Raw genomic sequence first — 16,745 nt, forward strand, 5'->3', positions numbered from 1 at the left:
TTCCACTAGGCCTTTAGGGGCTTCAGCAATGCCAATAAATGTCATTGGGAGCTGGTTATTTTCTCTTGTTGAAGATGGCAATTGCCTGGCATTTGTGTAGCACAGCTCTGCCGGGGTTCCTTTTTTGTACACACCCTCACCCTGAACCTGTGAATAACAAAGCAACAAATCTGAGTATTCCTCCAGAGCCATTCCCAGGTTAGGGAGAGTCAGCAATATCCCTGTGTTTCAGTGCAGAGGTGTTATTTGCTACTCATCAGATTGCGCTTGAATGTTGTCCATTTCTTGCAACATGCACAGATTGCTTTGTATCTGACGCATTGCAAGTGGTATTGAATATTGTGCAATTATCAGCAAACATCCCCACTTCTGACCTTACGATGGAATGAAGGACCTTGAAGTATTTAATACTAGCCTGAGGAATCCTGCAGCAATGTCCTGTGGCTGAGATGATCAACCTTCAATGACTGTCACCGTGCTAGATATGGCTGCAACCAATGGAGAGTCTTCTCCCCTGATTCTCATTGTCTTCAGTTTTGTCAAGGAACCCAATGCAACACTGCCATGTTGTCAAGGGCAGTCACTTACACTTGAGTTCATCTCTCTGTCCCTGTTTGAATCAGTGTTATAATGCAATCTGGAACTGTGTGGCATATGCAAAACTTAAGTTGTGTGTCGGTGGGCAGATTGTTGCTAGATGAGTACTGCTTGATAGCACGGTTGATAATAACTTTCATCACGTTACTTATCATCAAGAGCAGACTGATAATGGGAGTGCAGAGCAGGGGAGCAGGTGGTCTTTGCTTAGATTTTGTAATGTTTTTGTGAATACCCAGGCAATTTTCCACATTGTTGGGTAGATGCCAATGTTGTAACCGTACTGGAATAGCTTGGCTACGGACCTTGCTAGTTCTGGAATATGTCTTCAGTACTATAGCCAGGGTATTGTCAAGCCCCAGAGCCTTTGCTGCATACAGTGCCTTCAGCTGTTTTGTGATATCATGTGGAGTGAATCGAATTGTCTGAAGCCTGGCAACTGCATCTGTGATGGTGGGGGCATCTGTCTATGGGATGAGAAAAGGCTCACACAGTAAGTCAATCCGAACAGGAAAAATGTAATGTTTTGAAACAAGTGTAACTGGGGAGAGTTGGGAAATGGAAAAAAGAGAGAGAAGGCCTGCAATGGGGTGGTACACCTAAGAGATTCAATGACAAGGCTGGTAGTGCAAGACCGAAAGGGCAAATAATGATCACAAAGATGTCTTGAGGTGTGGATGACTGAAGGATGAACAGCTGGAAGTAAAATGAAATAAGATTGTAGACCATAATCTCTGCCCCCATTTATTCCCATGTTTTGGTTCTAAAGTTGTTGAACTATGTTGAGTCTAAAAGACTGCAAAATGCCTATTAGAAAAATGAGGTGCTGTTTTTCAAAGTTGTATAGAGCTTTGTTTTGGATGGGGAGGCAGGAAGTGGATTTTATTCCTATTTTGGGTAAATCCAATAACCAAATAAACCGAGGGATAAATTAGAGGTTGCTCCTTAAAAAGATACCTGAAACAAAAAGCAAATGACAAATCTAAAACATTAAAGCAAAACACGGTTAAGAGGGTGGATAAGGCACCGCAGCCCATGTGATGCCCACCGGGCATGGACAGCCTCAACAGTGGCAGCAGACATTTTATGCTGCCTTTCTAGGAAAACGCTGTCACGATAGAGGGGCAGACAGTCAGATCAGTCACTGCCTGTTGTGGCGAGTTTGACCAGGAGCAGGTTCACTGGATCCTCGTCAGCACCGATACCTGTAGATCAAGAATGTGCAGCTCAAATGCAAACCAAACTGTAGCAAAAGTTTTTTTTTAAGAAACTGGAAAGGGGGTTCAGTCTACCACAAGCTAGGTAAACATGATCCAAGGGCTCTCAAGGCTGGAAAAAGTCTTTTCAGGAGTCTGTGAACTGATGTAATTGACGGTTATGGGCCTGCTGCATGGAACACAATCCAACCCAAACCCCAGATGATGAGGAGACCTTCAGTGGGGATCTCAAGTATCAGGTGGCATTAATGCACACCACGGGCAAGGAAGTGAAGGGTGTGCAGCAATAGCTCATACAGAGAACCCCTCTGCACAGAGTGAAAGAGCACAGAGGACATTTTGCAAGGCAGCTTGGGCTCTGGGGCTCCAGCTCCTGACGAAGGATTAGGGACTTGGGGCCAATGTGAAATTCACAGTGGGTTTTATTGAGCAGCCAGTCAATTTTGTGTAGTTAAAGGACACAATGAACTAACAAATTGTGGATGCCCTGAAGTTGGAGACCCTGGGGGTGATTCTTTAATCCCGTTGCACTGATTCTTTTTTTAGCGCAGCGGTCCAGAGATTTCAGCGGGGCCGGGTTAGCATGATCCACGCTGGCCCCGAGCACACCTCCCAGTGCTGGATTTCTGGCACCGTCAGCTCTGTGTGCACAATGGGCACAGAGCTGCATTAGGTATTCAAGACATCATTTAAATCTATTTTAAATATAATTAGTGAGCTTGGAACTGAAGTCTCCAGGCCTGCTAGCAAGCTTGTTACTCTGCTCTCCTACTATTTCCCAGTATTTCTGTAGTTTTCTTCCTAAGTATTTGTCCAATTCTCTTCCAAAAGTTAATGAAACTGTTTCCACTACCCTTTTGGACAATGCGTTTCAAATACTACCCACTCATTTTGTAAAAATATTTGTCCTTGTATTGCCTTTGATTCTTTTGCAGACACCTTGCACCTGTAGTCTCCTCTGACTATCGTCCGTCAACCACTGGAAACATGTAATCGTTCAAGGTTTTAAACACCTCTGTTAGATCTGTTCATAACCGGTGGCATAATGGTTAGCACTGCTGCCTCACAGCTCTAGGGATCTGGGTGCAATTCCCAGCCTGGGTCACTGTCTGTGTGGAGTCTGCACATTTTCCTTTTGTCTGCGTGGGTTTCCTCCGGGTGCTTCTCTTTCCTCTCTCGGTTCAAAGATGTGCAGGTTAGGTGGATTGGCCACACTAAATTGCCCCTTAGTGTCAAGGGGACTAGCTAGGGTAAATGCATGGGATTATGGGGATCGGGCCTGGGTGGGATTGCGATCAGTGCAGACTCGATGGGCTGAATGACCTCCTTCTGCATTGTAGGAATTCACTGATTAACCCCCCCCCCCGCCCCGGTGCAAATCCCACCTTCTGCAATTAATCCATGTAACTACATTTTTAATGTTGTCCATTTCTGAAATTATTCTAGCAATTCATCGCTGCACCCTTTCCACCTTCACATCTTTCTGAAAATGTACACTTCAAATAGGGCACAGTATTCCAGCTGGTGCCAAATGCTTGCAAAGTTGTTGGATGGCACAGTGGTTAGCACTGCTGCCTCAGTGCTGGGGATCCAGGTTCAATTCTGACCTTGGGTAACTGCAAACTCTGCACATTCTCCCAGTGTCTGTGTGGGTTTACTCCCACACTCAGATGATGTGCAGGTTAGGTGGTTTGGCCATGCTATATTGACTCATAATGTCAGAAGGATTATAAGGGTGAATACATGGATCATCAAGGTAAGTAAATACATGGGATTATGGAGATAAGACCTGGGTGGGATTGTTGTTGGTGCATGTTCACTGAGCCAAATGGCCGCCTACACTGGAGGTATTCTGTAATTCTAAGTTTCCATATTGAACACTAGCAGTAAGAAATGTTAAACAGCTTGGGGTTTCCTGCAGATTAAATGCATTAAAATCTATCAGTTCTTTTAGTCATGTCCCACTTCAAAACTGTGCTTCTAAGAGAGAGTTGCATGTTATCTAATGTGCTGTTATGTAACTGTTTTACTCAATGCTACATTGTCTGACCTTCAGATTCTTTCTCTTTTGTTTCCTTGCCACCCACCACCCTCACCTCCAATTTCTTTGTGCACAAACACACAAAGGATTTTAAATCCAATCCATAACTCTGCCACTGGAAATTGGGACTGATCTCTCAAACAGATAAAACTGAGTTAGTTGCCCTTGATGTGGAATGAGTTAGTTGCCCAAGGGCAGGGCATTAGTAGGATGCTATAAGCCTCTGTTCTCGTGGATTGTATGGGTTGACAAAATAAATCAGCATGGATTCCTACTCCTAATGCTGACTAGTCACTTTCCTACTGCAAAACGTATGTGTAGATAGGATTGGGTTTAACACACCTCCACTAATCCTTAGTTTGTTGTCTGAGGTTGTTTCGGAAGATTGCCTAGTTGACTGAAGCACAAGAGGGTAGCTGCCATTTGTCGAACCACACCCCTGCATGTCACTGCCTCAGGCAGGAGAAAAAAGTTAGTGCTGAGGGAAGAAAATATCAATTTACGGTTAAATTTTTATTAATAGACTAATCAATCCTCTGTTTGTGATTGACAGCTGGAATATAATGCACACTGAATAATATGAACATACTGAGCACCTTTCAGATATTGGAAACACATTGCCCTTAACTTTTAATTTTCTGTAGCTTCCTCCTGTTGCTGACCTTTGCAACATTTCCCTTTTAAAAGTTGCACATGTCACAACTGCACTCAAACTTTATTTGTTCATCTTAAATTGTATATGTTTTTTAAAAACTGCGCAAAAAAAAAACAACTTGGAATGACTTTGCCTCTGTGCAATACATTGATCTGTTGATGAGTGAGGACAGATTGCAATGCACAGCTTAGTAGCATAATGGACTTTGGAAAACTTTTGGAATCCTTTTTAAAATACTTCAATAAATGTAATGTCTTGCTTGTTATCTTCTGGACTTTGTAAAATGATTCTTCAGTCATGAAACTCTTAAAGAAATTGAGAATCCTGATTCCACCCATGAAAAGTTCTACATTTCATCTGTGAAAGAAATAACATAGGAACTGTCAGTGAAATATTTTGTAACAGCTTCATGTTTCCTGTACTCAAGTGATCAGTTCCATGTGGGGTGCTGATTGACACATTCATTACCATTTCTGCGCCCCCCCCCCCCCCCCCCCCAAAAAAAGCAGGGTGTATTGTGTTTTATTTACTTTTCCAATCTTTTGAAAAGAAACTTCAAGTTGAAGGTGATGTACCTGAATTTCAATGATGCATTTGTTGTTCGTTAACATTAAATATTGTAGCTTATGTGAGTAGCAGTAATGGTCTGCCTGAGAGTAGGACCCCTACTCGCTTCTCCATGACTCACTTTTTCTCTTCAGTTGCTTCTTGGAACCTCATTTTTAATTTTAAGTTGCCTAATATTCCCCTTCTTCTTCTTCTTCTAAATTCCTTTAATTTTCCTTCACTTGCCTCCTTTAAGTTTTCATGCTTTAGAAGGTGGCTAATCCAACCTTGTTTGCCTTATCTTGATCACTATTGATCTTTTCTCCTTTTACCATCCTGACAACTTCTTCGTTGTTCTTGTGTTCTCCTTTGACCAAACCGCTCCATCTTTCTCTGGAATGACGTTTCGCAGATTTTTGATTTCTACTTTTCTTGAGCTCCACATTTCAGCTCCAGCCACTCAATGAAGTCTGATAATCCGCTCTATACATCCTATGCTGAACATTCCTTTCTCTGGAGAATGTAATCTTTGCCTTTGCTACTCTAGCTCTTCTTTATGGGGAGCAACCATTTTCAGACAAGATGCTTTCCATGGGCCTTGTGATAACATGTTCCAACTGTTCATCACTTATCTTGACCTCTACTTTCCCACTTTCTTCCAGTCTTAAGTTTTGTCTTTTTTACATTAATTTTCATTTTATTTTTCTATCTTTCATCCTAGTCATTAGTACCCGTAAATCCTGTGCTGTGCTAGCTATTAGGGTCTGCTTGTCTGCACATCTCACTGTCTTCACCAATAGGCCCCCTACTTTCACACCTTTCTGTACTAATCCAGTGTGCCTTTGATCAGGATCAAAAAATTGAAATCCAAAGCCTAGGTGAGGTAGAGAAGTTTTTTTTTGTGAAGCAGTAGAGAAAACATTAAGGGGTTAAAACAGTTCAGAAACCAACTCCAAGCAGCAGGATAGATTGAAAAGTGCCACCTTACAAGATGCTAAAGAAAACATTGGTGTGGTTAAAGGGAAAAGCCATGGGTCTCAGAAGAACTTTTGATAAAGGAAATAGACCAGAGAAAAATGTGGAAGAAAAGCTAATGAAGGTATACTAATGTGTAGAAAAATAAGCAATAAGCCTAACAGAACTATGGGTGTACCTATACCACAGGGACTGCAGTGGGTCAAGGCGGCAGCTCATTACCACCACCACCTTGAGGCAATTAGGAATGGGCAATAAATGCTGGCCCAGCCAGCAATGACCACATCTGACGAGCAAATAAATATTAGCCTGTAACTTCCTGACTCCCTGGTGTGGGCTTTCGCGCGTGGAGGGGGGGCTTCCCATAAATGCCCTGGGAAATCCTTCTCAGAAGTTTCTAGGTAAGTGTTTACCTGGCAATTGTCCAGAAGCACATTACCACCTCTGAACAATTGTGCTGTGCTGGGAATCATCCAACAGTGATTTTTAAATTACTAACTTCGGATGATATGAAGTTGTTGGTGTTGGACTGGAGCAGAAACAGCAAGAAGTCTCACAACACTATATGTTAAAATCCAACAGGTTTATTTGGTAGCATGAGCTTTTGGAGTGCTGCCCCTTCAGGTGAGTGCTAATGAAAGGGCAGTGCTCTGAAAGCTCATGCAACCAAATAAACCTGTTGGCTTTTAACCTGGTGTTGTGAGACTTCTTTACTGTAACTTCAGATGGATCTGCCAGTTTTACGCTGATAGTTACTCCGAAAAGTTAGAAATAAAAGCACCTCCAACTTCAGCATAACTATCTTTTTAAATATACAGACTGAGCCCTACATGGGATACCCTCCATAGGATCCACCCACAACCCCCAAATTAGCACCCCACCTCCATCACCCTCCTCCACTGATGTCCAACCACTCCACACACACACACACACACACACACACACACACACACACACACCCCCCCACCATTCACTTACCTTGAACACCTGTCCCAGTTCTGTTACTTTCAATGCAACCTTTAAACTCACCTGCTTTATGGCAGTTAGTACTGCTTTTTAAAAAATGGGGCGTGTCCTCATTCACTCTGCTTCTTTTACATTTTGCCACTGGAGCCAGGAACCCACTGTGTTGCCTGAATTTTACCCAGTTTGACTCAGGAATGTTGGGCGAGACAGGTGCTTAAGAATTTTAGCACTGCTAAGTCGTACTGCATGGTAATCTGCCACTGATTGCTACTCAGTTATGGTCCATTTTTTTAAGATTAGGGAGGAGAAACAACTGGAGGAAAGAAAGTCAATACAAGTCAGATGACTCTTTTTTTGATTTAAATGTTTATTATAGATGTTAAATCATTTGGGGAATTAATTCTAATGGAGTGACTTCTAATGTAACAATTGAAGTCTGGAGTACAAACTGAAAACCAGCAAAACTGGCTCACTAGCAAGATGAGATTTCTAAAACCTGCAGTCTGCCTGAAGATCAGTTGTCATTTTCTCTTCACTGATATCTTTACTGTACCTTTTTATTTCAGTGCTGTTTATAATCCTCTAATTAAAGTTTGTTCCGTTGTGATATTTGGATTACCATGATGCAGTATTTAGCTCAACTAGTTGGGGAAAGTGGAATCAGTATGCAATGAAAACATTTAGAAAAGTAAAACTTGCTCAGAATTTGGAATACATATCTGGAAATTTATTTTCCACCCAAAGAGTGAAGCTGTGACACTGCTTTTTGACTGTCTGCAAAGGGAAGACTGCCATTGTTCGTTCAAAACATGAAAAAGTGAGGGATCAAACTTTGAGATCTGCAAAGTCAACATGAGCAATGGGTAAATGAGGGAAAAAAGCCTCTAGGCAACCTCAAGAGGTGTTGTGTTAAAAGAAGCATTGGCAATACTTTCTAATGATAGTTAATTCACATTCAAAGTACACTGCACATATTGATTCATAATGTTATTGCTTATTGATCAGACTAATCATAGTACAAGTGATTTCCTATTGAGAAGAACTGCCCAGGTTAGAAAAGGAAATATGAATTACAGTTGATACTGTTTTGCTCCAAAGCTGGTATTCCCAAGGCTATTGCTGCCTTGCCAGAGTGCATGTTCGCATTTTGACCATTTGTCTTCCAGTTCCTGTTCTTTTAACTACGTATTATTTAGAAGTTTGGCTAAGTTGACTCACTGCTAAGCAATTTTAAACCAGAGGCTTTTTCAATCTGTCCTATTTGTAGCTTACCCCTCCTAACCAGATCTTTGCAAAGGATATTAACCCAGTTTGAAAATATTTGGATACCTTTCCAGTGAACAACTTTACATCTGCTGCACAGCAACACAGTGATTTTCAGGGATGTTTAGGGCTGCCTTTTTACATGGAAGGCCAAATGTGTCTGAACAAAGGAAATTTACAAACTAATTCAATATATATATGATTTCATGTATTGTTACTAAAATAATAACACCTTTAGGTATAACAAATTACAATCTTGTAGGGTACAAAATAATTACAAGTTGTAACCTGAAAATTGGCCAACATTTAACATTAACCAAGAAGAAACGGTTTTAGAACAAAGAACAGTACCGTACAGAACAGCCCTTCAGCTCTCCACTCCTGCGCTAATTGTTTACCTAAATACCAACCACTTGTATCCCCCTGTTCTCTGTTTGGTCATATGCCTATCAAGATAAGTCTTGAATGTGGCTAATGTAACTGCCCCACCTACCTCACTTGACAGTGCATTCCAGGCCTCCTCCACTGTGTTTAAAAAAAACTTCCCCACACATCTTCACTGAACCTAACTTGTGCCCTCTTGTAATTGTCATTTCTGCCCTGGGGAAAAAGTTTCCATCTGTTCATCCTATGTATAACCTCCTCATAATTTTATAAACTTCTATCAGGTCACCCCTCAGCCTCCATCTTTCCAGGGAGAACAATCCCAGTTTATTCAGTTTCTCCTCATAACTAATACCCTCCATACCAGGCAACATCCTGGTAAACCTTTTCTGCACTCATTTCAAAGCTTCCACATCCTTGTAGTATGTCCTCCTGTTGAATTTGTTTTCAAAGTTTAAAAAAATCTCTCGGTAGTATGTTTTGTTTTCACACAGTCGTGATATATATTCTCAATATTCATACCAACTGTGTAATCATGTTAGAGCAGATTACTCAGCATGTCGGGCTGCACCTGAAATATTAACTGTTTCACCTGCCATAGATTATGGCTTACCTGTTAATTGTTTCCAGCACTTTTATTTCTACTTTCTAGCGCCACTTTTTTTTTTGAAGAAACAGTGGGACAGCAACTATCCCACTGTTTCTTCAAAAAATCAAAGTTAAATCTACTTCCTTTCTTCAGGTGGATGCCTAATAAGACTGCTTCTAGCGTGTATTTTATTGTACAACTTGGCATCATGGCGGCACAATAGTTAGCACTGCTGCTTCACAGCACCAGAGACCCAGGTTCAATCCCTGGCTTGAGTCACTCTCTGCAGAGTCTACACATACTCCCTAAGTCTGTGTGGGTTTCCTCTGGGTACTCCAGTTACTTCCCACAGTCTGAAAGAAATGCTGGTTAGGTGCATTGGTCATGCTAAATTTTTCTCAGTGTACCCTAACAGAAGCCTGAGTGTGGTGACTAGGGGATTTTCACAGTAACTTAATTGCAGTGTTAATGTAAAACTATCTGTGACACTTATAAATAAACTCAAATTTAATGACCTGTGTATAAACACAGGCAAAGAGCTGAATTCCCATGGTGAGGTGAGAGTGACTGCCCTTGACATCAAGGCAGCATTTGACTGAATGTGGCATCAAGTACCCTAGTGAAACAAGTTGGTGGGGGGGGTGGGATGGAATCATATTGAGCACAAAGGAAGATAGTTGTGGTGGTTCAAGGCCAATCATCTGAATTCCAGAAAATCACTGCATCAGTTCCTCAGGTTAATGTCCAAGGTCCAAGCATCTTCAGCTGATTCATCACTAATCTTCCTTCCATCATAAGGCCAGAAGTAAGGGTGTTCACTGATGATTGCATTATATTCAACATCATTGGTGTCAGCAAAATATCAGGGAAACCGACAAATTGCAATGCTGTCTGCTAGCTATCCTTTTAAAAACTATTGAAAAATGCAGGCTGTTTAAAGGTGGGGTCAGTTTGCTTATGCTACTAGAAATAGTGCTTTTGATATGTTGGTGGGCCTAGCAACACTGCAAGCAGATCTTTACCTAAGGTGAGTTGGTAGCAATGGGGAACAGACATAAAAGATCTGAATAAGGTGTTAGAGGTTCAGAGGGGGAGGCAAAGTGTGAACTTTGCATATACATTCTAAAAGGCAGAAATGAAGATAATTATGGTTGACTTCTGAAGAAGGGGAAAACTGTATATCAGGAGATGGCTAAACCTATGCAAGGTAGCTGCTTCCGACCTGAGCTACAGCAGGAATAATTCCCAGCAAGTGGGTCAGTGAAAGCCTGTCTTAAGAATCTAGTTGTTTGTTTTACTTCGGAAGCAAACCTCAGAGATGTAACCTTCATTTTATTTTAAATCATCACAAAACATTTGGAATATCATTTTCTAGATTTCAACCCTTCCCTCATACCAAGTTGCAAAAGACAGTTGAAGGCAATTGTTTAAAGTTTCGTTTCTGGGATTTGGAATAACATAACATTTATCATTCTAGCCATGTTCTTAACATTTGTGACCCCTCAGATACTGAAGCAATCCATCCAGCAAGATCTGGACAATATCCAGGCCTGGGTTGACAAGTGGCAAGTAACATTCGCACCACACACTGACCATCTCCATCCAGAGAGAATCTAATCATCGTCCATTAACATTCAACAGCATTGCCATCGCTGAATCCTCCCACTATCAATATTTTGGGGGTTACCACTGACTGGAATGCTAGCTGCATAAATTCTTTGGCTACAAGAGCAGGTCAGAGACTAAGAATCTTACGGCGACTGACTTGCCTCATGGCTCTCCAAAGCCTGTCCACTGTCAATGTCACAGGTTAGGAGTATGATGGAATACTCTGCACTTGCTTGGATGAATATAGATTCAGGAGCACTACAGAAGTTTGGCACCATCCAGGAAAAACACGCTCCCTCCACCACCAACAAACATAGGCAGCAGTGAGTACCATTTACAAGATGCATTACAGGAATATCCCAAGGCTCCTGTGGCAATACCTTCCAAACACATGACCGCTGCCTCCTACGACAAGGACAGCAGACACCATCTGGAAGTTCCCCTCCAAGCTGCTTACCATCCTGACTTGGGACGATATCACTGTTCCTTTACTGTTGCTGGATCAAAATCATGAAACTTCCCAACAATGCTTTGGATGTGCCTATAACAGAGTGCAGCAATACAAGAAGGTAGCTCACCCCACCAATCATGAAAGGGCAATAAATGCTGTCTTAGCCAGTGATAAATTAATTTGCAAAAAAGCTTGTATGTGTCCTATTCAATTAAAGCTTTCACGTACATTCAACTTTTGCATGCAAATAGAATCTTAATTTTATCTCAGCAGAGAAATCTCCAATTGACACTTTTTGAAAAGGTTTGTATCACATCACAAGCTGACCTTTTCTCTCTCCCCACCACACCTTCCATTTTTTAAAAGATTAGATCTTTTTCTTTCCTTGTATTTTGCACATGTTAAACTTTTATTCTTTGTTTATATTGATCTCCACTGGAAAGGAACATTGCAAGTAGTTCTAGGAACCATTGTAACACAAGTCCTGTTTGATGCGGTTTTATTTTGTGAAGTTCTATTTTGACTGGCGCGGCAGCAGTGGGAACTAAATTAGTGGCAAGTGAAAATCATCACCTCAAGTTTTGGGGCAAATAGCTGAACTTCACTGCATATTTAATTCTGATGCACAAGGAAGAAATTAGTGCTTCTGTTTGTAAATTTGTATCAGATGTTGATTTTTTTTTTCCCACTAATAAATTGGTATTAGTGTATCCATTTACACTGACCTATTGCCAATGTGAAATCTAAATGTATTAAAAAAGCTTGTTCGTTCTTTTGTGTGGCATGGGCATCGCTGGCTGGCCAACATTGATTGTCCAGCCCTAATTGCCCTTGGAGGGCAGCTGAGCGTCAATCCCATTATTGTGGCTCTGGAATTGCATGTAGACCAGACCTGGCAAGGAAGGCAGATTTCATTCCCTAAAGGACATTAGTGGATTTTTCTGACAATCAGCAATGGTTTCATGGTCATCAGCAGTAGATTCTTAATTCCAAATATTTTCTATTAAATTCAAATTCCATCTGCCATGGTGGGATTTGAACCCGGGTCCCCAGAACATTAGCTGAATTTCTGGATTAATGTCCTAGTGATAATACACTAGGCCATCACTGATTTTATCCAGGGAGCAAGGCCATTCTAACCTGTAATGGGATGAGGGATGGTTCCGGTTTGCATACCTCCGACTCCTGGATTAATTAGGGATTTGAATCAAAGGGAGCATTCAAAGATTGATGTGAAGATGTTGAAATCCTCTAGGACTAAATTTGCTTCAACGCTTGAGACAAAGGTGTTCGTGTTTTGGAATTTTGTCTAATCCTGACCAAACTATTTCCAAGCATGCAACCAAAATGTGTCTAATCAGTTCTCAGACATTTTCTTACAATTGTCCTTGACATCTGAACCAACCTGTCTGGGAATAAATTAAAATCTTGATTTACGTTCCATATCAAACTTAATGCACAACTCTTATGCAGTAAACTTGAAGCTTATTTATTAGTCACAAGTAGGCTTACATTAACACAGCAAGGAAGTAACTGTGAAAATCCCCTAGCCGCCCCACTCCAGTGCCTGTTCAGGTACGCTGAAGGAGAATTCAGCATGACCAATACAGCTAATGAGCATGTCTTTCAGATGATGGGAGGAAACTGGAGCAGCCGGAGGAAACCCACACAGATGTGGGAAAATGTGCAGACTCTGCACAGACAGTGATCCAAGCTGGAAATCAAAGCCAGGTCCTGGGAGTTGTGAAGCAACAGTGACCCCCATATCTATCTCCCACTCCCCACTCCCCACTCCCCACTCCCCACTCCCCACTCCCCACTCCCCACTCCCCACTCCCCACTCCCCACTCCCCACTCCCCACTCCCCACTCCCCACTCCCCACTCCCCACTCCCCACTCCCCACTCCCCACTCCCCACTCCCCACTCCCCACTCCCCACTCCCCACTCCCCACTCCCCACTCCCCACTCCCCACTCCCCACTCCCCACTCCCCACTCCCCACTCCCCACTCCCCACTCCCCACTCCCCACTCCCCACTCCAAGGATGCAATTTCTCACAGCATATGTCACCTTTAACTATGGCACGTATCCACAGAGTGCAGAGGCCTTGATAGTAACATCAGTAAAAGCAAGAGTTGCTTCAACTAACCTGCAATGATAGGTATTTATAGGAAAGCTAACCCACTTGTGAATTTAGTCCATTGATGATTCAAAGCCCTTTGTGTTGAAAAAGTATTTGATTATCCAATAGCTGAATTAATCACAGCAATGTGGGAATTTAGTGCCAAAAATGAATTTAGATCATTTGAATTGGCAGCTTTGGATTATGAGAATTAGATTGTACCCTGAGAGCATTAGAGCACTAATGCTCAGTGCTGTGGAATGGAAATAAATAAAGGCTCCATCCCATCTGCATTCTAATCCATGCCAAGTAAGCCATCCAGCAGCACTTGACATTTTTTCACAGGGAAGTTATACATGTTGATTCCCAGTGTCTTACAGTAGCCAATTAGCAGATGGGAGGAATTGGTAGTGACTTTAGAGCAGACCATTCCCACCTAATTTGGTAGCAAAACCTGATTGACCATTGGAAAACACATGGAATATGATGTCTTGAGGTTTTAAACTGCAAGCATTCTTTGGTTCGATTTATTATTGTCACATGTATTAGCATACAATGAAAAGTATTGTTTCTTGCATGCTATACAGACCAAGCATACCATTCAAAGAGAAGGAAACAAGAGTGCAGAATATAGTGTTACAATCATAGCTAGGGTGTAGAGCACGATCAACTTAATGCAAGGTAAGTCCATTCAAAAGTCTGACAGCAGGGAAGAAACTGTTCTTGAGTCAGTTGATACGTGACCTCAGACTTTTGTATCTTTTTCCCAAAAGCAGAAGACGGAAAAGAAAATGTCCAGAACATTAGCAACATTTAAAAATACCATTTCTTAAATTTCAGTACATTGCAAATTCAGCTTTAATCGAGTTAATGTTTTCTGGTTGATGACCTTGAAATGATAGCCCCATTCCACTTCCGTATATGTTGCTTGAGCTACTGACTATTTCCAGCACTTTTTCTTCTTTCCGATTTCCAGCATTGGTATTGTTTTGCATTTGTATCTGCATTGATTAACTCTACTTCATCCCTCAATTATTATAAACTCTCCCACAATAATACCGTATAACAAGAAATAGATAAAATTTGTTTAGCCCTCTTGCTCACTAACATTGAACTCCAATTTTTTGCTGTCATCATAAAACGTTCTCATTGATTTATTTTGTTTTGTAGGTCTACACCAAAGAAGGAAGGTGGAGGAATTCAGCCGTTCCATCTGTTTTCAGTTCGACTTGAGGGGATGTGCTATTGCTTAAAAAATGTACAAAAGAAGACAAAAATGGAAGATTTGTCAAGACCTTTGGTGGTGCTAAACTTGTAGTACCCGTTGTTTTAATCGTGATGATATTCTAAAATTCCAAGTTTTGGCGTGTTGGTTTGCATGGCAGAGTAACCGTGGAGAAGCCAGGCTATCACAAACTTATGGATTTTGATAAGAGAGGGGGGAGGGGTGACACGGAAGAAACAAGAAGAATGTCAAAATCTGGTGGACGGGGAACCAACTGTGGCCGGAGTACGGGGACCAGCTCTGGAGTCTTAATGGTGGGTCCCAACTTCCGAGTGGGGAAGAAGATAGGATGCGGAAATTTTGGAGAGCTTCGTCTAGGTAAAAATCATCAAAATTGCCGATTCCTTTTTTTTAAATTCCTTTTACTTTCAAATATGAGTGAACTTGATTCGTATGATTGAGTTTTACAAACTAAAAACTGGTATTTAGCCTGCTTACTATAGTTGCCCTTGTACATTCAGAACATACACAATTCTTCCGAGTTCTGATGTTCTCTTTTACTGAGCACAGTGTACATATTTTCACTTGTCTTAGTTTTGTATAGCTTTTGTCAAGACAATTGTGCCCAAGTAAACATGAGAATTAATTCATGTGAGTATTGAATATGAAATGTAAATTCCCTTGAAACCGTGTTTTGTAACTTTGTCCTTGCTGTGCTGGTTTTCACTTTAACATATTGTACTGGCTGCCTCCTGAGGCTAAAAACATAAATGACACACTCTCTTTCATTTCACTATATTTATCTGTTGTTCATACCACTTTTTCTAATATCTCTTGAATTGTGTAACTTTTAACTTACTACATTCTTTCTTGCATTCCCTTTCTGATATCGCCTTTCTTCTTGACTTCGAGGTAGATCAATTCTTTTGTACAAATCTATTCATTATGAATGTTTAAGTTCTTCAAATGACCTTGAACAAGTTGTTAGCCACTTGACCTGTATAGAGTCACAGATGTTTACAGCATGGAAACAGGCCCCTTGGCCCAACTTGCCCATGCTGCCCCTTTAACCACCTAAGCTATTCCAGTTGCCCACGTTTGACCCATAGCTCTCTATACCCATCTTACCACCTTAATTACTAACTTTCTCTTACAAATGAAGAGTCCCAAATTTTCTTTTTCCCTCCCCCACAGCAAAAGCCTATCGTCCCTGTTATACTAAATCTCTTCTGCAAATTCACAACCATTCAACACAGTTTTAACGGCCGTGTAGGTCACTTAATATTGTTTCTGACAGAGCATTGGTAAGTAACTTTACAAATTAGGTCTTGCACATGGTTGGAGCTGTTGCAAATAATTCTTGAACGTGCATTTAACATAGTCACTGGTTAATAGATGGGTCTTTTTCTCCTCTGCTCATTACTTGTCCCTTTTAAAATCAATTGTGGGAAAAGATTTCAAAGCTTTTGGATGAAAATATAGATTACTTACCAGAGTTAGAATGAAGAAAATTGCAGCACAGGAACAGTCCCTCTGGCCCTCCCAAGCCTGCACCGACCATGCTGCCTGACTGAACTAAAACCCCTATCCTTCTGGGGACCATATCCCTCTATTCCCATTCTATTCATGTGTTTGTCAGGATGTCCCTTAAAAGTCACTATCATATCTATGGTTGTCCTCAAAAGTATCAAGCAATTTCACTATCCCTTATGGAATTTGAACTGGAGTAAGGAATAGTTTTGGCTTGGGTTTTTGAGTATTGTATAATGTAAGTACCATATGTGAAATAATTGAACACAATTTGTTCTGTAGAGAGGGATACTGTTTTCATAAGCCATTTTTGGAAAACTCTTGAGCGAAGGGCAGCTAAGTCTGAACCCTAAGATCTTTTACACATGGATAAAATTAACTAATTACAAGAAAACTGTAAGTTAGGACGAAAATTATATGGTATGGGAAACGCTTTGTATTGCTGGATGAACTATATTCTAAAGATAGATATTTAACTTGCTTAGAAATATTTAATTATGTAGATTTCTTTTTAAAAATTCAGCAAAAAAAAAGTGCATGATATTGTGTCCACAGACTTCGCCTGTGGGATTTGCT

The 16,745-nt window shown here is 41.1% G+C and overlaps 1 protein-coding gene across 4 annotated transcripts in view; it reads left to right on the plus strand.

Moving 5' to 3' along the window:
* LOC145358852 (casein kinase I) overlaps positions 1-16,745 on the plus strand; it is a 98,870-nt gene that overhangs the window by 25,911 nt on the left and 56,214 nt on the right. For all 4 annotated transcript variants that reach the window (XM_080213187.1, XM_080213189.1, XM_080213188.1 and 1 more), the window contains exon 2: positions 14,585-15,017. In XM_080213187.1, the coding sequence (XP_080069313.1) occupies positions 14,834-15,017 (184 nt within the window). In that variant the 5' untranslated portion in view covers positions 14,585-14,833. The remainder of the gene's footprint in view (positions 1-14,584; positions 15,018-16,745) is intronic.

The sequence above is a fragment of the Carcharhinus amblyrhynchos genome, chromosome 26, assembly GCF_965287045.1.
Source record: "Carcharhinus amblyrhynchos chromosome 26, sCarAmb.v2.hapA, whole genome shotgun sequence".
In the NCBI taxonomy this organism is placed as follows: domain Eukaryota; kingdom Metazoa; phylum Chordata; class Chondrichthyes; order Carcharhiniformes; family Carcharhinidae; genus Carcharhinus; species Carcharhinus amblyrhynchos.